This window comes from Camelus bactrianus, chromosome 7 (assembly GCF_048773025.1).
Source record: "Camelus bactrianus isolate YW-2024 breed Bactrian camel chromosome 7, ASM4877302v1, whole genome shotgun sequence".
NCBI classification, from domain to species: domain Eukaryota; kingdom Metazoa; phylum Chordata; class Mammalia; order Artiodactyla; family Camelidae; genus Camelus; species Camelus bactrianus.
This window is the reverse complement of record NC_133545.1, coordinates 10,727,079-10,751,442: the sequence shown is the minus strand read 5'-3', so window position 1 is coordinate 10,751,442 and position 24,364 is coordinate 10,727,079. Positions and strand designations below refer to the sequence as shown.

General features: G+C 53.9%; 1 protein-coding gene and 2 gene segments (V, D, J or C); all 3 read left to right on the top strand.

The window, feature by feature from the left end:
* Nucleotides 1–23,952, top strand: part of LOC105070804 (T cell receptor beta constant 1-like) — a 33,202-nt gene extending 9,250 nt beyond the window's left edge. Inside the window, 5 exon segments of the C gene segment in view lie at nt 18,623–18,662; nt 22,259–22,651; nt 23,096–23,113; nt 23,274–23,380; nt 23,691–23,952. Coding sequence covers nt 18,623–18,662; nt 22,259–22,651; nt 23,096–23,113; nt 23,274–23,380; nt 23,691–23,711 — 579 coding nt within the window.
* On the top strand, nt 165–4,050 carry PRSS2 (serine protease 2). Its single transcript, XM_010957152.3, has 5 exons — nt 165–298; nt 1,659–1,818; nt 2,822–3,075; nt 3,459–3,595; nt 3,847–4,050. Exons 1-5 carry the CDS (start codon nt 259–261, stop codon nt 3,997–3,999), a joined length of 744 nt encoding a protein of 247 aa, XP_010955454.2. The 5' UTR covers nt 165–258; the 3' UTR covers nt 4,000–4,050.
* LOC141578108 (T cell receptor beta constant 1-like) lies at nt 8,970–14,560 on the top strand. The segment is given in 6 exon segments: nt 8,970–9,184; nt 9,764–9,786; nt 12,866–13,258; nt 13,703–13,720; nt 13,881–13,987; nt 14,299–14,560. Coding segments are annotated over 6 exon segments (738 nt in total).
* Nucleotides 23,953–24,364: the final 412 nt, after the last annotated feature.

Sequence of the window (24,364 nt, the reverse complement as noted above, 5' to 3'; positions counted from 1 at the left end):
CCCTCACCCCAGAATCCTCCTGGGCTCAGCTGGTCTTCCTCTCTGTCCTCAGAAGTAAGGTTCCTTATCTCCCGCAGGTCCTGAGTCCACAGAGCGGCCAAACATAGCAGAACTGATGCAAGACACCAGGAAAGGGAAAGCTGCAGGTGTGTTTGTCCTGGGAGGAGCGGTGGCCCTCCACCCTCACCTACATCCCTCTCCCTCTCCTTGGGAGGTATAAAGGCTCCCCGTCACCCACTCAATTAGACTTCTGCCACCATGAATCCACTCCTGATCCTTGCCTTCGTTGGAGCAGCTGGTGAGTTTCATGCTTGGTCCAGGCCCCCTCTCCCGGCGGAGATACACACCCCACCATTCCTGCGGCCTCTCCGGTCTACCTGTGCTCTGATAATCTATCTTTCCTGTCCAGCACCTGCCTTCCCACTCTTGGGCTCTCTTGAAGCCTCACTTCTCTCCCCTTCTGCCCAACTCCACTTCCATCCCCAACATCCATCCATTTCCCCTTGGGACTTTTTCAAAAGAGACTAGAAAGGGAGACCAGGTAGAGATGGTCTGTGATGTGAGCTAGTACTTGTGGCTTGGCTGTAGCTGCTCCTAACCTCAGATGCACCCGGGGAGACTGGAAGAAGTCTCTTGCCGGAGTCCTGGTAACTGGCCTGGGACGTGGCCTGCACATTGAATTTTTAAACTTCCCAGATGATTTTAAGATTCCCAGGTGTCCACCCACCATTGCAAATCACTGTTCTCTTGGCCAATAACAGTGTCTACCCTTGTCGTATGCAATGGGTGCCTGGCCTCACAGTGGAGATTGGAGCTATGGGAGAGGCTGGGTGCAGCCAGGGCCACTCAGGAGCTTGCCCTGGTTAGGCCAACCTACCTTCCCAGCCTGGGGCTGAAAGCACAGTGGGGAGGAGACTGGTGATGAGTAAGAGAGACTTTGTGCACAGCACAGGGATCCTGCCGCACAGCACAGGGAACTATATTCAGTGCCTTGTAGTGGCCTACAACAAAAGGAATACGAAAAGGAATATACCTATATGTATAAATAAATCACTAAAAAAAGGCACAAAAATCAGAACAGTATTTGAGAAATCAGATTGTTCATAATGTTCGTTCTCAACTATATTAAAGCATAAAGGGAGATCTGTGCTTGCAGATTTATTCATCTCAGAAATAGTAACATCTATAATATGCTATTATTCATTTATCATTAAGGAATAATCCAAAGTAATTCTGAATACTTTAAGGAATTATTTCAAATACTGTTCTTTAAAAAGGGATCAGTGACTTGTTAGTTTTCTGGACTAAGCTAGAACATGACTCTTTTGACAAGAATTTTAAAAAAGAGAGAGAGAGAAGCCTTCCCCGTGAGACCCCATCACACTGAGAGCACTGTGAGGGGATTTCTTTGCCCTGGTGCCGCCACTGGAGGTCTGGGCCTGCGTCCCCGCGGGGTCCCTACCTCTGCGCCCTGCGGGCACGCGGAGCGGCTGGGGGAGCCACCTCCCGCGATACACACCGGGGGCGCTCCCTTGTGGCCTCCCTCTCGTCGCTGTGCTTGCTCGGGAATCCTGATCAGCGTGGCCCAGCCGCGGGGCTCCAGGCTGCACCCTCCCACCTCCGGCTGAGCCGCCCTCTCCCTTCTGTCTCCACTCAAGTTGCTGTCCCCACTGACGACGATGACAAGATCGTCGGGGGCTACACCTGTGCGGAGAATTCCGTCCCCTACCAGGTGTCCCTGAACTCCGGCTACCACTTCTGCGGGGGCTCCCTCATCAGCGACCAGTGGGTGGTGTCCGCTGCTCACTGCTACAAGTCGTAAGTGCTGGGCCCCTGCCGGCCAGGCCCACCGCCCGGGGCCCTCTCTGAGAGCCGGGGTCCGTCCAGGGGGCTGCTGAGTTTGGTACAAAGATGGGGAAGAAGTGGGAGCTGCGGGTGAAGAGGGGCACACCCTAAATAGATAGATCAAACAGCAAGGGGCTGCCGGTCACAAAAACAGGGAGGGACTATTCTGGGGGTGGAAATGCCCCCGTAGGAAAAGCAGACAGGGACATCACACAAGTCACCTTTGCCAAGTTGGCTCCATGTCAAAACCAGCTAAGAAATGTTCGAAAAATACGAATGCCCAGTTCCTATTGAACTCAGAATTTTTAGGAAGAGGGCTTGAATATCAGTGAGTTTTTAACACTCTCTGCCTCTGGCAAGTCTACTCTACAGGCAGAGCTTAGAATCACTGGCTGGACCAAGGGTTCTCAGACCTGAGTGTGCATCAAAATCACCTGGAAGGCCTGTTAAACCACAGCTCTCTGGGCCCCACCCCCAGAGTTTCTGATTCAGCAGGCCCAGGGCAGGAACCGGGAGAGGGGATGTCGGACAGGTTCCCAGGTGAGGCTGATGCTGCAGATGCTGGCGCAGCGCTAGGCAGATCACACGGGATGGTGGTGCTCACCGGAGCGAGAAGGGGGTCAAAGTCACTGCGTGTGGTTAGCAAGGTTACAGAGGAAGAAGGACGCCTGGGGAACTTGAAGTGGCTCGTTTCTCATGCCCGCAACACTGACTGCCTGAGGGATTATGGGAAAGGCGGCTGGAGAAGGGGATGGAGGAGCAACCCCCAACCAGACCCCTTCACCTGGTCCCTGCTCCACCCCCACCCACTGTGAAGCATGGAGGTTGTCAGTCTCACCTGCACTGACCCACCGCCCTTCTGCCCTGTGACATTCCCACACCTCCACCCCTGAGCAGGGAGTACCCTGGGAGGAGATGTCGGGTTGTGGAGAACAGGACTTCTCTCAGGTTTCCCCTTCTCCCCCCAAACCCACAGCCGCATCGAGGTGAGGCTGGGAGAAAACAACATCGATGTTGTGGAGGGCACTGAGCAGTTCATCAGTGCGGCCAAGGTCATCCGGCACCCCAGTTACAACAGCTGGACCCTGGACAATGACATCCTGCTGATCAAACTCTCGTCGCCTGCAGTCCTCAGTACCCGGGTGTCCACCTTAGCTCTGCCCACCGCCTGCGCGGCTGCTGGCACCCAGTGCCTCATCTCTGGCTGGGGCAACACCCTGAGCTCTGGCGGTGAGTGGGCCCCTCACGACTTCAGCCTCCTACCTAGCCACGTTGCCCAGAATCCAGCAGCCCCTGAGCTTGGACCACCTTGCTTCCAGTCTGCAAATTCACATCAAGTGCCTACTACACCCAGGCCCCTGCGCTGGGTACCAGAGATATGCAAGGTGTAGAGAGCTGACCCCTAGAATCAAAAGACAGGACCAGTGTAGGCCTTGCTATTATTACCTCTAGGGGAGGGGTCGGCAGAGAGCATCCCTGGGAGCTGAAACCCACTGCCGGCCCTTCCGTGGGGGGCCTCTCCTGGCTGCCCCCAGGTTCAGCCCTGGAGTACCATCTCCAGTCCTGGCCTGACCCCCGTTTTCCTTTCCTTGATCTCTTCCTGATCCTCAAAGTCAACTACCCTGAGCTGCTGCAGTGCCTGGACGCCCCCCTGCTGAGCCAGGCCGAGTGTGAGGCTTCGTACCCCGGACAGATCACTGACAACATGGTCTGCGCCGGCTTCCTGGAGGGAGGCAAGGATTCCTGCCAGGTGACTTGACCCTGTCATGCTGAGACCCTGCCCAGACACCACGCAGCCCCCCCTGGGAGCGGGCTTGCAAGCTCCCATTCAGTGGTCCCGTGGAGAAGCGAGGGCGGCTAGCGTGGGTGGCATCTCATCAGTGAGAAGGATGTGGAGCCACAGAGCTGACAGAAACCGGGTCTTTTAAGGTTCAGACTGCACACGCCTCTGGTCCGCCTTTCCTCTCTCTTTATAAAGCTTGTCCCATCTTTCCCTCCCAGGGTGATTCTGGTGGCCCTGTGGCCTGCAACGGAGAGCTCCAGGGTATCGTCTCCTGGGGCTATGGCTGCGCCCAGAAGAACAAGCCTGGGGTCTACACCAAGGTCTGCAACTATGTAGACTGGATTGAGGAGACCATCGTGGCCAACAGCTAAACCCTATCCCTCTGCCATCGTTATGCTAATAAAGTGACTCTGCTCCCATTGCTCAGGTCTGCATCTGCTCCCTCCAGCCCCCTCACTCTGGGGAACATCCTCCCACCCAAGGCCAGACAGGGTCCACCCCCATCTCTAGCTGCAACTGTGGTCCATCACCCTTTGGTCCATCAGCCTGTGATCCATCAACCTGTGGCCCATTAGCCCCGCAACTCAACATCTCTCCAGCTCCTCCCCTGCCCTCGGCACTTCCTGAGGGGCTCTGGTCTTACCCACCCCTTCACCCTCTTCAGAAAAGTCTTTGACTCCTTCTGCTCCTGACCCTCATCCCCACACCCCTGCCCTGGCCCTGCTGACCCTCTGGCCTGAGTGAGGAATCCTCCTTCCCTCCCACGCTTTCCCCTATCACACGTCTGCTCATGCTGCTGGTGTACATGGATGTGTCTGCCTTGGCCTTCAGCCGTGAGCTTCCTGGGGAAGAAATCTGGTCTTGCTCAACCTGGTGTATCTACTGATCAAACCACAGCTGGGGCAGAGTAGGCCACCAGTGATCAAATGAACAGAGTATGAGCTAGGCCTGGAGGGAAATGTACGGAAGGAAGAAAGAGCCTTCCAGGAGGACGGTTCTCCAAGGGTGGCCCCTGGACCAGCGGCACCAGCATCACCTGGGAATTTAGGAGAAATGCAAATTCCTGGGCCCCACACCAGACCCACTGAGCCAGAAGCTCTGAGACAGAGCCCAGGAAGTTGCATTTTAACAAGACTTCCAAGTCATTCTGAAGTCAAAGTGACAGCCCTAGACCAGGACCCTCTGTGAAACCGACAGTAATATCGTCTTTACTCCCTGCAGGCACCATGATAAAACTTTACGTGTATTCTCTCAGTTATTTCTCACAACAGCTCCGGACGGTAGGTGTGATTCTATTTATCATCATCATCATCATCCTTCCCATTTTACAGATAGGAGACTGGAGTTTCAAAAGGTTCAGTAACTTGTCCAAGGTCCAAGCAGGCTGGTTGGGAGCCCCACAGCCTGGCTACGGTGGTGGGGCTGGGGGTGGGGGGGCTAGCAGGTGCCACGTCTACCAGAGCCTGGGAACTGAAGTGGCGGCGCCTGGGCACTGGTTCCAGCCCTGTCTTTTATCCCACACCCCTTTGGGGACCCTTTTAGCCTCTTCAACTTTCAATTTCATCTGGGGAAATTAGAAGACAAATTCGGGGTTAAAATGTCTGTTAACATACTTGAAAGTTTTCAAAATGACACATAGATATTAGTTGTGTGTCTCCTCCCTACATCCCAACACACCTTAAGAAAGGCACGGGCACCATCCACATTCCTCTCACCCCCTCAAGCGGCCGCGCTGAGATTGCAGCCACTTAGGTCTAACAAAAAATAAGGAAAGGCTGCTCCCTGCTGTCCAAGAGGAAGAATGACCCCGCTGGGTCCCTGCCTATCCGGTCTAAACTCCTTTTACAGGGAAAAATAAACAAGCCTTCGCGTACACTCAGGCGGCTGAGAGTATGACAGAGTAGTGGCAAAGCTGGGACAAACCCCAGCAGGGTTAAAAGTAGTGGAACCAAGACAGGGAAGTATTATTCTTTGTAAGGCCAGTTGGGATGAGGGTCCCCAGCTAGCTGGTCAAAGGAAACCACTTAAGGAGTAAATTACTGTCAGGTGAAAAATGTGCATAAATAAGATGGGAAAATCATGGTGCAAGATCAAAGTGAGTCACCGCATTGATGAGAGTGGTCCTCATTGTGGAAGAGGAGCAAGGAAGTGGTCTTGCCACTTTCCAACTGATAAAAGCGATCAATGAACTTTTATTCGGGCTATGGTAGAGCACTGTGAGATCTGTCACCAGGCCTGGGTTAAATAAAGACTGTAGCCCCTTTCCCCTTTTCCTGTAAATACTGCGAGCCCTGTGGTTGCAGCCAGCTCGTAGCACCACCAGATAGCTCCCTGCTCTTCTTAGCACCCGACACCTGCCCTTCTCCTCCTGGGGACAAGAAGTGGGTCCCCTGGTGCTGAAGTAGAAATACCCAGGGTAATTCCCTGCTAATTGTTTATTTACACATAAATTAATAAACCCAACCCTAGAGATTTTTAACTCAAAATATCCTGGGGACTACTCAGAAATACGTATTTTTCACAAGCTCCCTAGTTGATCAGAGACTCGGTATGCAAATTCAGGACCATAAAACAACTGCTTGCATAAACTGATCTTCTCTGGAAAAAAAGAATAACTTTGTTAATAAAACATGTAGGGTTTTTTTTCAGTAGCAGATTTTAAAATTACTTAAAGCAGTGCTTTATTGTTATTTTTCTTTTAAAATTTTATTCAGTTTAATTTTAAATAGATAATAAAGCCGCACGGTTCAAAAATCAAAACACGATAAAGTTGATACTGAGAAATGTTTATTTGACTTACACTCTGCTTCTGCCTCCTCCACTCATTCTTAACAGGTAATCTCTTTTATCCATCTCTTTGTAACCTTCCACTGTTTATGTAGCATCAAGCAAACAAAAGTATAATTCTTATTTTCCCCCTTTGTTAGACAAAGGTAGCAGGTACAGGAACATTATTTTATAGCTTGCTTTTATCCAATTAACAGTATTAAGCTTTCCATAGCAATATGAAACATTTTCATTCTTTTTCAGCACTGAAGAACATTCTGATTTGTGAATGTATCACAATTTATTTATCCAATTTCTTACTGATGGGCACTTAAGGGTTTCCCAGTCTTTCTGCTATTCCAAACAATGCAAATATTTTACCCACATTTTTTTCATTTGTATGCAAGTGTGATTACAGGATAAATTCCCACAGGTGGGATTGCTGGGTGAAACAGGAGGCACATTTGTAGGTTTTATGGATGTTTCCAAATTGCTCCTATAAAGGGTCGCATTATCTCGCACTCCTACCAGCAATCAATGTATTTCACCAGCAACTAGCCAAAAAAGAATGGTCTTCCATAATTCAGTGTTGTCAATCAAGTTGGTGAAAAGCAACGTTTCAATGCAGTTTTAGTTTGTATCTATCACTGCAAGTGTCTTTCTGTGGCTTAAGCGCATTTGGATCTTATTTCTGAGCCTCTGTTCTTTGCTGGTTTAATTGAGCTGCTGGATTATTTCCTTATTGATCTCTAGGAGTTCATCATGATGGGGAGATCAGCCCTTAGGGTGAGAACTGCTCACGTTTCTCCCATGTTGTTATTTGTCTTTTGATTCTGCGTACGTTTTCCCCTGTAAGTGTGTTATCATTACGTAGGCAAGTTGGTCTCTTTTTCTCCCTCTAGATTTTAAGTCATAGTTTGAAAGGCAGCAAAAGGAAGCACCATCTAGTGAAATGAGGTTGAGGCCACACACTGGAGGTTCAATCTCAAGGTCATCTAGTGCAGGGAAAATGAAATACCCATCAAACATGTGAAATGTTTCTGCCCCTCAGGGAAAAGCGGGAGGAGACCTTGATGGCAATCACGTGGCCATGCGCTTCGCTTTGAACGTCCCTGAGGCTGTATTCATCCACTTCGCTGTCCTCTCCCCCAGCTCCCTTCCCTGAACTCTGATGTCTGAGGTCCACAGTGAGGAGAGAGGCCAGCGGGCGACACACGTGGTCCTCCCTTTCCTCACACCTGGTTAGAGACACAGCTCTCAGCCCTCAGCACTGTATCTACCCCTGGGAAAGCCCTGCCTCTGTGTAGCTCGTAGTTACTTCTTCCCAGATCACCCTGGAGGTTCAGAATTGGGCCAAAGGGCAGAGTCTGGGTACTGAGGGATCCCATTCTTGGGTGAAAGGCATGACCTCTAGTGACCAGTCTCAGGGGCAGACCCAGGGTGGAAAGGGGCTGCTACAGTGGGCGACAACTGTGTAGAGGGGCGGGCACCAGGGAAAACACACCGTCTTGATGCAAGGGCACGGGGCAGGGGCTGGGGGGCCTGGTTCCTACCCTCTCCCCCTCGCAGGGGCGCTGACGTCACCTCCTCGCCCTCCAATGCCCTCAAAGGGGCAGCTGCTCTGGTGGTTTCTCCCAGACCCCGACTCCGACTCCGAGGGGCGGGCCCATGGGAGGGGCCGTTTTTGTATAAAGCTGTAACGTTGTGGGGACAGGGGGCCACGGTGATTCAACCCTATGGGAAATCTTTACAAAAACCTTTCTGCCTGTCCCAAAGCCCACAGTCCCTCTGCCCTCTGCCCGGGTCACAGGCCCAAGGGTGGTTTGGGTCAGAATGCCTCCACCTCACCCCCGGCCACCTGTCAAGTCAAGGCCACGGACAAGGACAGGCCTGGATCAGAGCTGCAGCTTCCGGGCAGAAAGCCAGATGTAAGAAGACTGCCTCAGGGCCTCATGGGTGAAGAACCCAGAAAGACCCCTTTAGACAGACCCCACCCCACCCGTCCCCCAGGACAAGGTCAGTGGGAAGGGACCCCTTCTTTAAAAGAAGAAGCCAGTGGTATCCCAGCTCTCTGTGGACAGTCATGGGTCTCCGGGACTCCACTCCCCTCCCCAGGCCCACATCCCTCTCTGATGGAGCCTCAGAAAGATTCCAGAAAGGAATCTTTCAGGGCCCTCTGGATGGACTCTGGCCATGTTCTGTGGCCCCAAGAATCAAAAGTCAAAAACAGTCTTCTGTGCAATGTCTATAAAGCACACGAGGGGTTCCTAATTCCAAAATCCACCAGACACCATCCAGGACCCGCTCCTCTCTGCACACTTCATATGTGTTTTCCTTTTTGCTCCGTGTCACTGTGTGAACACTGAAGTTTTCTTTGGAGAAGGCACCAGACTCACGGTTGTAGGTAAGATATAGTCCAGCTCTTTCCTGGCCCCTTGTAGGGGAAGGCGGGTCCCCAGTGGGCGTTGTAGGGTGGCTGTATTCTGATGTGTTATGACTTTAACTTCGGCCCAGGGACCAAGCTGACGGTCGTAGGTAAGGCCAGGGTCTCCAGCGAGTACGATGAGGCAGGACTGTCTCCTGGGGAGGACTCGCTTCCCTGGGGGAGGGAAGGATGACCCAGCTCCTGGGTCCTGGTGGTTCTGTGGGGGAAAAGATCCACGAACAGCCCAACCTCTCCCTGAATCCCAGCTGGCTCAGGAGACAACGGGAGGTTTTGAAGTGGATCTGGGAGGCTGTGCTTTACAGACACCTACTATTTTGGGGAGGGAAGCCGGCTCACTGTTGTAGGTAAGCCAGTCAGGGCTGGAGAGCTGGGAACCAAAAGGGGGGTGGGGTGCAGAGTCCGATGGCTCTGCCATCTCAGATGCTTCAGTTAAAGCATATTTTTGTCAGAAGGACCCGAATTCGTGTCTTGATGAATTCTTGTCTTGACGAGATGGACAGCCTCCATCTCCAGTGACTTCATGGACGGCCTGTGCCAAGCCTGGGTTCCCCTACTGGGAGGCAGGTGGTCTCAACTAGAAAGGGGTCACCTTGTCCATCTCCTGTCTCCCTGGCATGTGCCCATCACTGCAGGGGTAGATAGGAGAGCCTCTGGCCTGGGATCTGTCCGTTCTGCTGTTTCTCCCTCCTGCAGAAGGAGATGGACGAAGGAGGGGGTGGGAGTGGGGTGGAATCGGTCCTCTGACCACAGCATTTCAGACTGCACTGTTGTCACCCCCTCCACCTCTGGGAGTTAAAATTCCACTAAAGAAAGGAACGGGAGAGCGGCAGGTGGACTTGAGGAGGAAGGAATGGGAGGCGCAGGCGCAGTTTTCCTACCAGGCTTTAGTGTTGTGTGACTAATGAAAAACTCTATTTCGGCAGCGGGACGAAGCTTTCCGTCTTGGGTAAGTAAAGGTCTTCCTTGGGGATGGTGTATTGTAAGGCTGGAGTTCTAGAAGGACCCCTTAGAGAAGACAGGGACTGAGAACACAGCAGAGAAAAGGCTCTGAGAGCACGGGGGAGCAGAGAAGGTGCTAGAATCCCCAGAAGTTGTCGGGGGAAGCTAGCTTCTGGAAAGTATGACCCGCCCCTCAGCCACTCGGGGGTCTGCCACACTCGTGTGTTACTGTGTAGCAACCGGGTGCAGCATTTTGGAGAAGGGACTCGACTCTCTGTCCTAGGTAAGGCACGGGACCCGGGAGGCAGGGCAGACTCCTTGGACCTGGAGTCTCTGTCCTCCCAGCTCTGGTGGAAAGGGGTCGAGTAAACTCTCTGATCCCTGTGGGGCTTCCAAGGAGCTGGGTCTGCCGTCACTGTAGATGAGGCTTGGTTAATTCCTCTGTTTCTCCTCCCTAAGTCTTCAGCCCATCATCTGCCTCCTCACTCTGTCGGTTCATCCCTCCTTCTTCTGCATGTGGATCTGCTGCTCCTAAGCCTCTTCCTCTTTCCTGCCTTTCCCCAGAAAGGCTTCGGCCTTTCTCCTAGTGGAATCCCTCTGGTCCAGAGCCGTGAATCAGGCGGGGAAACGTGGCCATCCGGGCTCTCAGGGCGCTCAGACTTGCGCTCCGGCTGGAGCCCTCGGGGTGGAGGGTTTTACCACAGCTGTCTGCAGCTGTGTTCCTATAATTCACCCCTCCACTTTGGGCTCGGCACCAGGCTCACCGTGACAGGTATGGGGGCCCCGCTGCTGATGGGGGTGCCTGTGGTTGGCCATGACAGTCAGCTCCTGGGAGGGGAGTTGGGGGTAAGGATGGGGGTCAAAGCCGCCCTTCCCTCCCGGAGCAGCTACAGCTCGGGGCCGTGCTCAGTCTCTGGGTTTTGTGTTTTCTCACTCTTCTTCCTACTGTTCTCCAGGACTCCTCTCATCTCTGCATTTTTAATGTGTGTTTTGTTTTACGTTTCCTTTCTTGTCCGATCGTCCCCATTTTTCCCTCCCATTCTAACTCAGTCCTGCACTGTTGACTCCATGCTGGTGAATAGCTCTGTCTTCTACGTTAAAATCCCTCCCAACACCTACCGCCAGCTGAGAACTCTGTCCTCACCTTCCTTGTCCTCCTTCTCTGTCTCGAACGTCTCCAAGGTCTAGGTGTGTCTTCCTGAGGTGGTTTAAGGGCTCAGGAGGCAATGGGGGAGCAGCTTGATGAGACTGGCATGGTTTTGGGGTGTGCTTGAGCCTAGGGGGCAGAAATCCATGTCACAGCATCATGTCAGTTGCAGGGGAGTCTCTGGGGAACACAGTGCTTGGTGGGGGTCAGAAGAGGTAGGCCTGAATAAGCTGTTACAACTGGAAACTTACACCATCTTAGCAACAAACAAGGCACAAAGAAGAGAAATAGGTCGGAGGCCCCATTTCCTCAAACCTCGAGATCTACCCTGAGATTAGAGTAAGGGGCCCATCACAAAGCACCAACACACCATCGCCACCCTTGGGAGGAAGCAGGCAGGCAGAGGAGCAAAGCAAGAACAGGATGGGCCTGAGCTGGAGACACTGACGAGGCCAGAGGAATGGGCCACATCGGTCCTGCCAGATTAGTTGGCTGGAGCAGGTTTTGTCCTGCAGATGGGAGCATATGCCAGGAAGGTAATGGAAATTGGAAAGTACAAATCACTGAGATTCAAAACACCTGGGGGAAAGGGGCTCCCACAATTTGCAAAGTGACTTAAACTGTCTCTCGGGCTCTCTGAGATGCATAAAACAGAGATAACAGTGCCAGCCTCTGGGGGTCCTTAAGGGACTCAATTATGTGAAAATTCTTTGCAAAGGACTTGCTTTATTGTAGTCAGCCTTTTCATCTCAGGGTTTGCCACATTTCTGCTCCACAAACTCATTCTCAGTTTGGCGCTGTCAGAACAGAGCCAAATAGAGGGCACAGTACGTTTGGCAAAAGGAGGGTGCTTGAAAGGTAGATGAGTTTGTTTTCCATCCCTCCATGTCTTCACATGAGGGCATGCCTTCCAGCAATTCCAGAATTCTCTCCCTTCTGTCAGGCAGAAGTCTGGGACTCTCCACTACGAATCTCTGATGAAATGGCCCTGGGACTTTGAGATGCATTCGTCCCCAAGGTCTTGCTGCTTTCACAAATATAAAATGGAGCTGGAATTTGGATTCCAAAGCTGGGAGGGTGGTTTCCTGGGCAATGGAAAGAAGAAAGAGTTCAACCCAGAAACAGCTTCTTTCCTGGAATCACAGCCATCAGAGGCAAGCTATCACACACCCCGGGCACCCCGGGGGTAGGACTCAGTGTGGGTGGAACTTCAGGTAGGATACTAGCCGGAGGCACCTGGGCTCCTCAAAACAGGTTACGTGCAGAAAACAAAATGAAAGCTGAGTAGGGTATAGCGTAGGAAAAAAAATATATATCAGATGCAATGAGAAAAGTGTCTCTTCTAGTCAAGAACAGCTAATTCTGATTAATATGAGCTACCACTCAAACAAACACATACCCCTTGCAAAAACAGGAAAATGATGACTAGAAGGTCAATTTAGTTCCCAGGATCACGTTGCTAGTAGGAATCTTTTGCCTCAAAAATCAACCCTTATTCAACTCTAATCACTTCTAAGTCTGAAAAATTACACAGTCATGCACCAAAGAGGGCTTAGAACTAGGAAGCAAATAGACGGACACACTCATTTGATAGATAATCCTACAGGGCGTCAAGTATGTGACTTTGCAAAGAAAGCCAAGAAAATCAGGAAATGATGCCACCTCAGGGAGATGGAGGAGGCAGGCAGCACTGTGTACCCCTAGGGTGACATAGAAAAATGGGGAAAAAGCTGAAGGAGAATAACCACGGAGTACTGGGATGTGCCCCCTAAATAGGCAGGACCTGCCGCTACATAATTGTACTGGGATGACCTCCTGCCCTGCCGTCTCATCACACAGACACACACAAACACACACACACACACACACACACACACGGCCCCTACCAAGCCCAGCCAGCTCTCAGAGCAGCTCTGCTCCCAACCCCTGTCCCCTGCAGAGGACCTGAGCCAGGTCAAACCACCCAAGGTGGCTGTGTTCGAGCCATCGGAAGCAGAGATCTCCCGGACCCAGAAGGCCACGCTCGTGTGCCTGGCCACGGGCTTCTACCCCGACCACGTGGAGCTGAGCTGGTGGGTGAACGGGAAGGAGGTCCAGAGCGGGGTCAGCACGGACCCGCAGCCCTACAGGGAGGACCCCAGCCTCAGTGACTCCACCTACTGTCTGAGCAGCCGGCTGAGGGTCTCCGCTACCTTCTGGCACAACCCCCGCAACCACTTCCGCTGCCAAGTCCACTTCCACGGGCTCACGGACAAGGACCGGGACCAGTGGAAGGAGGACTGGCCCATGCCCGTCTCCCAGAACGTCAGTGCCGAGGCCTGGGGCCGAGCAGGTGAGCGGGTCGGGGAGGATCGGCATGGACTGAGTCAGACCAGAGAAAGGGAGAGATCCAGGTAGAAGCCCAGAAAAATGAGATTCAGGAAGAAAGGATGGGGGTGGGACGACCAGAGGCCACCATGAGGGTGGACAGGGCCTCTCGGGCTAATTCCTCCCCCAGATCCTCAGCACAGCGCTGTCGGGATGGGTCCCCATCACCAGTGTCCTGCACAGCTCAGGGCCTCAGTGCTGGGCCCTAACCCCCTTCAGTGCTGCCCTGTTCCATGAATTTCAAGGATGCTGTGGCTACATTCGCACAACAGACAGAAGACAGAGCTAGGACTCTGACAGGAGACAGCTCTGAGTCTGGGAGCCTGTGCTCACTACAGGGCTGTCTTAATTTTGAATCCACTTTAGAAGATGGAGGCTCTCACCCATTTCCCTCACTTTTCTCTTTCAGACTGTGGCTTCACCTCAGGTAAGTGGCCCTCTTCGTCTTTGTCTCCATCTCCCATGGTCTTTGATCTGGAACCAGAGAATGCTGATCCCAGGGACCTGGGTGGGGTGGGGGGCAGGTGGAGAAGAGACCAGAGACACCTGCTCACAGGTACCTACCTATTCTCCCTTCCTGCCCACAGTGTCCTATCAGCAAGGGGTCCTGTCTGCCACCCTCCTCTATGAGATCCTTCTGGGGAAGGCCACCCTGTATGCTGTGCTGGTCAGCGCCCTCGTGCTCATGGCCATGGTAAGGGGGAGGGCACGATGGGGCAGGCAGGTTGCAGTTGTTACTCAGAGCCAGGAACACAGGGACACTGCAGGACCAGAGAGGGGCAGAGAGGAAGGTGGGGCTCAACCACGAGCCTCAGAAAACACCTCATACCTGTGGGATCACAATGAAGGAGCCACGCTGGGCAGGAGAAACTGGGGTCACCTGAACACCCAGTGGGTGTTGGGAGGAACCCTGTGATTTGTCTTGTCAATGGGCCATCCTACTTCCTCCCAGTCCCCCCCCCAACTCCTGGCTCCTGGTAACCCCCCACACCTTCTGTTCTTCAGGTCAAGAGAAAGGATTCCTGAGCCAGCTCAGAGGAGGAGCCAGGAGCCTCCAGCCTGTTATTGCCCTGATATCAATTCTCCTGTTTCCGTTCCTACCCGGTGTTTCTGAAGAGCCCCTTCATCTCTACCTGCTCATCCCAGCATGTACCCGCCACGTGTGTGCACACCTACACACTCATGACCGGAATGCCCTGGCCCACGGGGGGCCCTAGCCTGCCTGGACCGAGTGACCAATAAACATGGCCTGTTCTGGCTGACTCTGCCCTGAGTGTCTAGATATCTCTTCTGTCTGTCTCTGAACCCCCATGTGACTCCACTTAGAGTAGAAACAAGAAGAATTCAAGGAAAGTGCAGTCCCCTCAGGTCTGAGGGGCAAGGGGCCCAGCTGTGGCTGGCACCGCTCCTCTTTGACAGAGAACGTCAGGACAGGTGAGCAGTGGTGGTGGGTGAAGAGAGAGGCTTGCTCCTGAACAGCCTAGAAAAGTGCTGGTGCTCCTACAAGAACTTTCCGTTCTGCCGGAACAAAGGTGCTCTGAGGGATCGCTGACCTAGACAGGTGTGTCCACCCGCCAAGTGGCCACTTCCCCATCAGTCATATCCATCATCCACGCTCCTTTGAAGGGTCTCACTGAGTGTGCTGCTGGGCTTCACTCACCACCCGGTAGGGTTGCCAGCCCAGAAGAGAAGTCACTGACTTGGAAATCTCTTTTCAGTAGCAGATGTATCTTCCACTTTCAGTTACAGAGCTGATTATAAGTTCCATTCTAGTGACCTAGACGGGAGTGAGAACGTCCCTCATAGTCCTGAGAGGGTAGGAAATAGAGTTCCCTAAAACCATCTTTAGCCCGATTGCTATTTGTAAACTGCTTCAAAAGTTCTTTATTGACTCATTGTCACCATGGTGATGTAACCCAAAGTCCTCAGGATGTCATGAAAGGCCCACCACTGTCCTCCACCTCCTTAGCTTACACTCCCCCTCACTCCCGTCAGTCTGACCCCCCCACCCCCCACCTCACTGCCGTCACTCTGACCCCCCCCACCCCCACCTCACTCCCGTCAGTCTGACCCCCCACCCCCCACCTCACTGCCGTCACTCTGACCCCCCAACCCCACCTCACTCCCGTCAGTCTGACCCCCCTACCCCCCACCTCACTGCCGTCACTCTGACCCCCCCACCCCCACCTCACTCCCGTCAGTCTGACCCCCCACCCCCCACCTCACTGCCGTCACTCTGACCCCCCAACCCCACCTCACTCCCGTCAGTCTGACCCCCCTACCCCCCACCTCACTGCCGTCACTCTGACCCCCCCACCCCCCACCTCACTCCCGTCAGTCTGACCCCCCTACCCCCCACCTCACTGCTGTCACTCTGACCCCCCCCACCCCCACCTCACTCCCGTCAGTCTGACCCCCCCACCCCCCACCTCACTCCCGTCAGTCTGACCTCCCACCCCCCACCTCACTGCCATCACTCTGACCCCCCACCCCTAGCCACTTGCCTTCAGGCTACTTTGCAATCCTCCACCTGGAATGACATATATGCAAACTCCCACTCAGCCTTGAAGATTTAGCAATCACATCCTCCCCTGCAATAAGCCCTCTCTGGACTGTCCTTGCCCCTTACTCCTTGAGACTGCATGAAACGCATCCTGTATCCTGCTGTCACAGTGCCCTGGGCCCTCCTCCTTCCTGCCACTCACCACACTTAATGGAAACTACCCCTTTATTCATCTGACACCCCCACCTGAAGGTCAGCTCCTTGATGACAAATTGTGTTTTATTACAGCATCCTTCGGATGGAGCATAGTACCTCGGTTCAGTGTACGAACCCAATAAATTATCTTTGAATAAATGAATGAGTTAATGAGTGGAGCCTAACTGACCTAATTCAGAAGCAGATATCACCCGAAGGCCTGCCTGCAATAGTCGTCCACCCTGCCACTCACAGGCCTGCAGCACACAGCCGAATGTCTCTTTGACAGCGCATCCCTGCATTCTAACCTGTGTGTCTGTGTATGTACCGACACTTGCACATGCACATATGTGTTTCTGTATATACAAACATGCTTGTGCACTGTCGCCCACTTGTTAAGCACGTATCGTTACAACATTGGCTATTAACCTTCAAAACATAAAGATATCCAAGGCAGGGTCCCCAAGAACTTCCCTGTTCATGAGGGGGATAATTCATAAGTAAAAACAGTTAACACACAAGGTGATGCTTCGATTAGCAATGTGGGCTGTCTATTAAAATGCAGGCAGAAGTTAGCACTCAGTTTCTGACTGGGATCATCAGGGAGAATAAGAGAAGGTGGCAGACTCCTCAAAGGAAAACTTGGTCTCAATTATCCATATGGGAGAGTGGTCACGGCAGTCAAAGACATGAACAAGGGTTGAGACTACAGGGTCCTATACTTCCACTCAGCTGGGTGCATGGTTCAGAGAGGGGAGTCATAAAAAGGAAGGTTGAAAAGGCAGGTCGGTGCATCCCACGCTGAGATTGGAGCCTATCCTTGCGACCAGCATGACACCTGGCATACAGTCGACGTTCATTAAATATCTGTGGAATAAACGAAGGGAAAGGAACTTGGACCTCGCTCAGGAAGCAAGTGCAGGGGTTTGCAGGCTGCTAATCCCCCTGCCATGTTTCCATCACCTGCTCTACGGGTTCCACCGCTTGCTCCTCCCAGCCCACCTCCCTATAAATGGCAGCCTGTGCAGGTGGGCACAGGGCGTCCCTGAGGGGGGACCTCATGACATGACATAGGCGATCTCAGAGTGGAGCGTGCTCCAGGGAGGGGCCTCGCTGCTCCCCCACCACCACTAGCTCCCTGCCCTTCCCCACTTTAAATGTACTCTGGTTTTGTCTTTTCCCAGCCCCACTCAATCAGACCAGCCTCTGCCACCTGCACTTCCTGCCCCTGCCTAGTGGTTAGGGGAGGAGAGCCAACGGGAGAAGACATTTTTGTATCCTGGTGTAACATTGTGGGGACTATAGCGGGGGGAGGCACAATGATTCAGGTAGAGAAGGTCCTTTTACAAAAAGCCCTGCCTCAGAAAACAGCTCCACCCAGCTCAGGGAAGGCTCCTGCATGGGGAGAGTAGCTGGGAGAGGTCCCTGGAGCTGGCTCGGGACATGAGCTTGCAGGGAGCTGGGCTCAGCAAGCACTTCTGCCTCGCCCTGCTCCACACTCAGCTTCCTGAAAAGTGAAGAATCAAGGCCTCAAAATAGGATCATCACTCAGTGCTTTTCATAAAACTTGCCCTTTGACAAAGTACTTGCAGATGGGTTATTTGTTAAGCACTCACAATAACCCTGGGGTAAAGATACTACCCCATTGTTCAGGTGGAGAAACTAAGGCCAGCGAGCTTACAGGTCACATAACCAGCAAGAGGCAGGGTCTAGCCTGGCACACTTCTCAACTCCAACCTCCACCACCAATACCCCTGCAGATTTCACAGCCACTGTATTGTCTCCAAGCCAAGGTGGTTCTCTGTAAATTAGGGATGACCTCAAGCAGGGTCCAGGTGACTGTGTCCAGCTAGTTCTGGAGACAGGTGGGAAGAGAGAAGCCAGAGAGGGGAGGGAAGGTGGCCCTCAGTCTGTGCCAAGGGAGGTGGGAAGGGGGAGGAATTCTTGGCAGCCCCTTCTCACTGTGCTCCTACGCTGAGCAGTACTTCGGAGCAGGGACTCGGCTCACTGTGCTAGGTAAGAGGGTTGCTCCAGGTGGAGGGAGGGGCTGCCCAGCCTGGAAGATCTTCTGAACCCTGATGTTCAGGGAATGGGCGCTGTACCCTCCTTGGCTGCTCTCTGGAAAGGCGAAGTTTGCTTGTGGATCTCCAGGGCTGTGTAAACAGCCAGCAGCTGTACTTTGGGGAGGGTTCCAAGCTGATTGTCCTGGGTAAGGAGGGCAGCTGGTCCTGGAGCTTCCGTGGGGCGGGATGGAGAGAGATGGGCAGCTACCCAACTCCATTTGGGGCTGTGCTCATGGTTGGAGGGACCTGGGCTGATCCAAGGCATCAGGAGAGAATAGGGCCAGGTTTTTGGCCTGGGTTCCAGGGCTGTGAGCACAGATCCTCTGTATTTCGGCGGGGGCACCCGTCTGACCGTGCTAGGTAAGCGGGGTTTCCAGGGACACAGGGAGGAGAGTCGGGCACTCCGGACGCCAACAGGGTGGGGGGCCTGTTTTTGTGCTGCGCCCCGGGGCTGTGAGCCAGAACACTCAGTACTTTGGCGCAGGCACCCGGCTGTCGGTGCTAGGTGAGCAGGGACACCGGGGACGCGGCGGGTTTTTGCGCGGGGCTGGGGGGCCGTGACTCACAGACCCAGTACTTCGGGCCGGGCACGCGGCTCCTGGTGCTAGGTGAGTGCGGGCGGGCGGGCACGGTTTCTGGGGGGAGCCCGGGGGCTGTGCTTCCAGCAGCCGCCCTGACCTTCGGGGCCGGCAGCCGGCTGGCCGTGCCGGGTGAGTGTCCGCGGGCCCGGCAGCCGGCGGCGGGGCGGGATGGAAGGCGGCGGGCGCAGGGCGGCCGGACCCCGCACCCGGTCCCCTCCCTGCGCTGGAGCCCGGCGCTGGGACCCAGGAGAGGGGCGGCTGGGCGCTGCGGGGGGGTTTGCGTGCGGGGCTCCTCCTCTGTGGTCCTATGAGCAGCATTTCGGCCCAGGCACCAGGCTCACGGTCTTAGGTAAGATGTGGAAGTCTCTGTGCCTTCCAGCCCAGATCCTTGCGTCCACGGAGAAGGCGGTGGGCTGGAGGTGGGGCGCGCGGCCACTTGTCCATCTGTGGGGTCAGCTCTGCAAGGGAGCGGGTACTGGATGTGGTACTCACGTCTGGGAACTTGCACAGAGGGCAGCGGGGATTTGGTCTCTTTTTTCTGAGGTTTTTAGGGGCAGGGTGAGTGGTGGACAAAGAGAGGATTTATTGGGAGTCTGAGAGCTGCTTGACTGGAGAAAAAACCTGAGGAGGGCAGTCCTGGGCTGGGGGAAGGGTAGGAGCAGGGAAGCTGCTACCAAGGGGAAAATGAGCTGGAGGAGCAGGAAAAGGTAGGAGTGAGCACAGGATGGGAAGCCCTGGGCAGAGCGGGCTCCTGGGAGGTGTAGATGGAGGTTCCACTGAACAGAGGACAGAAAGGATGACAAACAAGAGTGGAATAGAGAGGTGAAAAAGGGAGAGAAACAAGAACTCCAAACAAGTGGGGTTTGTTGATTTACTGTTTAGAAGTTTTGATTTAAAATTAGGCTTAAAACCTCTTCCTCTCCTCCTAAGCCCCAGACCTCCGCGGTCCAGGCTGTGTGTACAGCACAGAGAGGCTGGATGCGAACCTGGGCCACTGGGGTGGATTTACTCCCCAGATATACACTCTCTCTTCAGCCTGAAATCTCCCTCCTCACACTAGGTGTTGGAGGTTAAACAGCCTGAGGGGCAGGACATCAGTTAAAGTGCAGATACTTTGCTTGTGAGGTGAGGAAAATTCCCAGCAGCATCTTAGGTCCTAGTGCTGGAAAGGGAACTTAAAGTCACCAGGTGATGAGAGCACTGAGGGGAAGAAACCCGCACTACTGGGTATTTCCCTGGATTATCTGACCACAGCAAGCACTGCGTTTAGTTAGATTATTAAGATGGAGCCAGTGGGGCTCAGCTGGGTGGTTCCCAGAGGAAAAGCCGCGTTCCTGGGATCAGCCAGAGTGAAGAAAAGACAGAGACCTTAGAATCACAAAAACCTGGGTTCCAAGCCCTGGGCCTTTAATGATCTGGAGACCTAGGACAAGTGCCTCTGTGCGCACCTCAGTTCTCTCTAGTCTGCAGTCTCATCGATAACACCTGCTGCTGTGAGGATTACAAAAGCAGCTCCACGCAGAGGTTCTGGCAAACCTGGATTGCCATAGTCCATCAGCCCCTCCCATGTCCCTCCACCAGGTGGTCCCTGGGGAGGTAGGGGAGCCCAGTTCAAAGGAGGGGCAGGTTTGGCATGTGGATAATGGAGTGGAGGGCTGGGAATGTGTGAGAGGTGGGCTGGGGACAGGAAAGATAGATTTCATAATTCTGCCTGAGGCTAGTCCAGCCCACATCGGAACACTCACAACAGAAACTCACCAGGGCACACACACTCACATAAGCAAGCCCACCCACACCCCACAGGGACTGACAAATCTGGAGAGAAGACTGACTTTCCCTGACCATGGAGCCCTGTAGTCAGTGCTTCCAGGAGGAAGGAAGGTCCTGCTTCTGTTTGTTTTGCCCATCACATCAGTAAACATCATGGGGACCATCACACAGGGCTCAAAGAGCATCTTTAATTTTTACAGTAAGAGTTGAGCATTTGCTGCGTGCGGAGGTCAGAGGAACACATTCTGTGGTGCCTCTGTAGGGCTGGTAGAATCCCAGAGGCACGGTTGTGGACGGGGGAGTAAAATAACCAGGCTGGGAGGAGAAAGACTGGTGGAGCCACTAGTGCAGATAGAAGTTAGGATATTTCCATTTCAGGCACCTTCAGCCTGTAAAGACCTAGGGACAGAATCACAATCAGCAAGGTAGGAATGTGGGGAGCGAGGCTGGCCTGACGGGAGGGAGACGGCCTCAAGATGAAAATGCAAGGGTTTTGTTTAAAAATCATTTAAAATTTCCAAGTAAACCAGCACGTTAAGCCAAGCAAGGGACCAAGGGCCCCTGCCAAGTGTGGGGTCCTGAGTGACTGCACCGGTCACACACCCATGAGCCAGCTCTCAAGTTAAGTCACATCCATAGAACTGTGACATGTCAAGTATAAGAACATTTTCTCCGTTTTCCCAGCTAACTAGAGCTCTTAAGAATGAGATGACTTTCTTTTAATAGAATTGCTAGGAAAAAAGAAATTAATGGAGAGAGGGCCTGGAAGAAATGAGCCAGCCATACGGGGAGGCTGTAGCAGATGTCGGGGTGGGAACTAGAATGCATTCTCCTGGAGCCCTGCAGGACAGCACAGAGGAGACACTTAGGACAGAAACTTAATCAAGACAACTGGAAGCAGCAGTGGCTCTGATGATCTCAGATGCATATTTAGGAAGTTTGCTGGTAGGGAGAAGTAGAGTAATTAGAAGTAAAGGGGGCAAAGAAGGTTGAAGAGTCCTGAATCTGAAACACGGGGAGACGGCCCTCTGTCCCAGCTGAGGAGACCCAGGGGTACGGCAGGCAGAGGAATGGCTGGGTCCCCTCCTGATGCACCAAAAGGGCAGAAAAGAAACCCCTTTCTCCCGAGGACAGGAGCATGTCCTCACATGAGTGCACAGCAATACGCCACCTGAATTGTCACCTGGAGAAAGTCCCAGCCCCCCAATGAGCCCCTTCTCCCCAACTCCCCTTCACGCCGCAGCCCCTCAGATTCACAAGCAAGTAACCCAGCTGAGGGCTGAGTCCTGACTCCATCCTTTAATCCCCCACCCACTCCAGACACTCAGTGTTCTGACTCTCCCTTCACAAGTAGGAGAAATGATGCAGAGAAATTAAGAGACGGTCTGCAGTCACACTGGTGGGCAAGGTCAGTTCTAAGATTCCAATTCTGTTATTGTGATTCCAACCCAGTGATCTGCGTAAGTAGCTACCACACATCACGGTGAGACGTAGACAGGGGAGCTTTTCTTGTTGGGTAAGAAATCAAAGCAGGCCACTGAAGAGACATACTCAGAACTTTGGGCAGTGCCCTTTGGAATGCCCCCTGGGGGGATGGAGACATGGTAGACAGGCCTGTCACAGGGGGAATGCAAAGGACAGGCAGGCAGATGGAGGTCAATCACAGAGGAATGGGGAGGTGCCCCCCCAAACAGGCAGGACCTACCGCTACACTATTGTGCTCTGCGATGACCTCCTGCCCTGCCGTCTCATCACACAGACACACACAAACACACACACACAGACACACACACACGGCCCCTACCAAGCCCAGCTCTCAGAGCAGCCCTGCTCCCAACCCCTGTCCCCTGCAGAGGACCTGAGCCAGGTCAAACCACCCAAGGTGGCTGTGTTCGAGCCATCGGAAGCAGAGATCTCCCGGACCCAGAAGGCCACGCTCGTGTGCCTGGCCACGGGCTTCTACCCCGACCACGTGGAGCTGAGCTGGTGGGTGAACGGGAAGGAGGTCCAGAGCGGGGTCAGCACGGACCCGCAGCCCTACAGGGAGGACCCCAGCCTCAGTGACTCCACCTACTGTCTGAGCAGCCGGCTGAGGGTCTCCGCTACCTTCTGGCACAACCCCCGCAACCACTTCCGCTGCCAAGTCCACTTCCACGGGCTCACGGACAAGGACCGGGACCAGTGGAAGGAGGACTGGCCCATGCCCGTCTCCCAGAACGTCAGTGCCGAGGCCTGGGGCCGAGCAGGTGAGCGGGTCGGGGAGGATCGGCATGGACTGAGTCAGACCAGAGAAAGGGAGAGATCCAGGTAGAAGCCCAGAAAAATGAGATTCAGGAAGAAAGGATGGGGGTGGGACGACCAGAGGCCACCATGAGGGTGGACAGGGCCTCTCGGGCTAATTCCTCCCCCAGATCCTCAGCACAGCGCTGTCGGGATGGGTCCCCATCACCAGTGTCCTGCACAGCTCAGGGCCTCAGTGCTGGGCCCTAACCCCCTTCAGTGCTGCCCTGTTCCATGAATTTCAAGGATGCTGTGGCTACATTCGCACAACAGACAGAAGACAGAGCTAGGACTCTGACAGGAGACAGCTCTGAGTCTGGGAGCCTGTGCTCACTACAGGGCTGTCTTAATTTTGAATCCACTTTAGAAGATGGAGGCTCTCACCCATTTCCCTCACTTTTCTCTTTCAGACTGTGGCTTCACCTCGGGTAAGTGGCCCTCTCCGTCTTTGTCTCCATCTCCCATGGTCTTTGATCTGGAACCAGAGAATGCTGATCCCAGGGACCTGGGTGGGGTGGGGGGCAGGTGGAGAAGAGACCAGAGACACCTGCTCACAGGTACCTACCTATTCTCCCTTCCTGCCCACAGTGTCCTATCAGCAAGGGGTCCTGTCTGCCACCCTCCTCTATGAGATCCTTCTGGGGAAGGCCACCCTGTATGCTGTGCTGGTCAGCGCCCTCGTGCTCATGGCCATGGTAAGGGGGAGGGCACGATGGGGCAGGCAGGTTGCAGTTGTTACTCAGACCCAGGAACACAGGGACACTGCAGGACCAGAGAGGGGCAGAGAGGAAGGTGGGGCTCAACCACGAGCCTCAGAAAACACCTCATACCTGTGGGATCACAATGAAGGAGCCACGCTGGGCAGGAGAAACTGGGGTCACCTGAACACCCAGTGGGTGTTGGGAGGAACCCTGTGATTCGTCTTGTCAATGGGCCATCCTACTTCCTCCCAGTCCCCCCCCAACTCCTGGCTCCTGGTAACCCTCCACACTTTCTGTTCTTCAGGTCAAGAGAAAGGATTCCTGAGCCAGCTCAGAGGAGGAGCCAGGAGCCTCCAGCCTGTTATTGCCCTGATATCAATTCTCCTGTTTCCGTTCCTACCCGGTGTTTCTGAAGAGCCCCTTCATCTCTACCTGCTCATCCCAGCATGTACCCGCCACGTGTGTGCACACCTACACACTCATGACCGGAATGCCCTGGCCCACGGGGGGCCCTAGCCTGCCAGGACCGAGTGACCAATAAACATGGCCTGTTCTGGCTGACTCTGCCCTGAGTGTCTAGATATCTCTTCTGTCTGTCTCTGAACCCCCATGTGACTCCATTCACAGTAGAAACAAGATTTCAAGGAAAGTGCAGTCCCCTCAGGTCTGAGGGGCAAGGGGCCCAGCTGTGGCTGGCACCGCTCCTCCTTGACAGAGAACGTCAGGACAGGTGAGCGGCGGCGGTGGGTGAAGAGAGAGGCTTGCTCCTGAACAGCCTAGAAAAGTGCTGGTGCTCCTACAAGAACTTTCCGTTCTGCCGGAACAAAGGTGCTCTGAGGGATCGCTGATAGACAGGTGTGTCCACCCGCCAAGTGGCCACGTCCCCATCAGTCATATTCCTCATCCACGCTCCTTTGAAGGGTCTCACTGAGTGTGCTGCTGGGCTTCACTCACCACCCGGTAGGGTTGCCAGCTCAG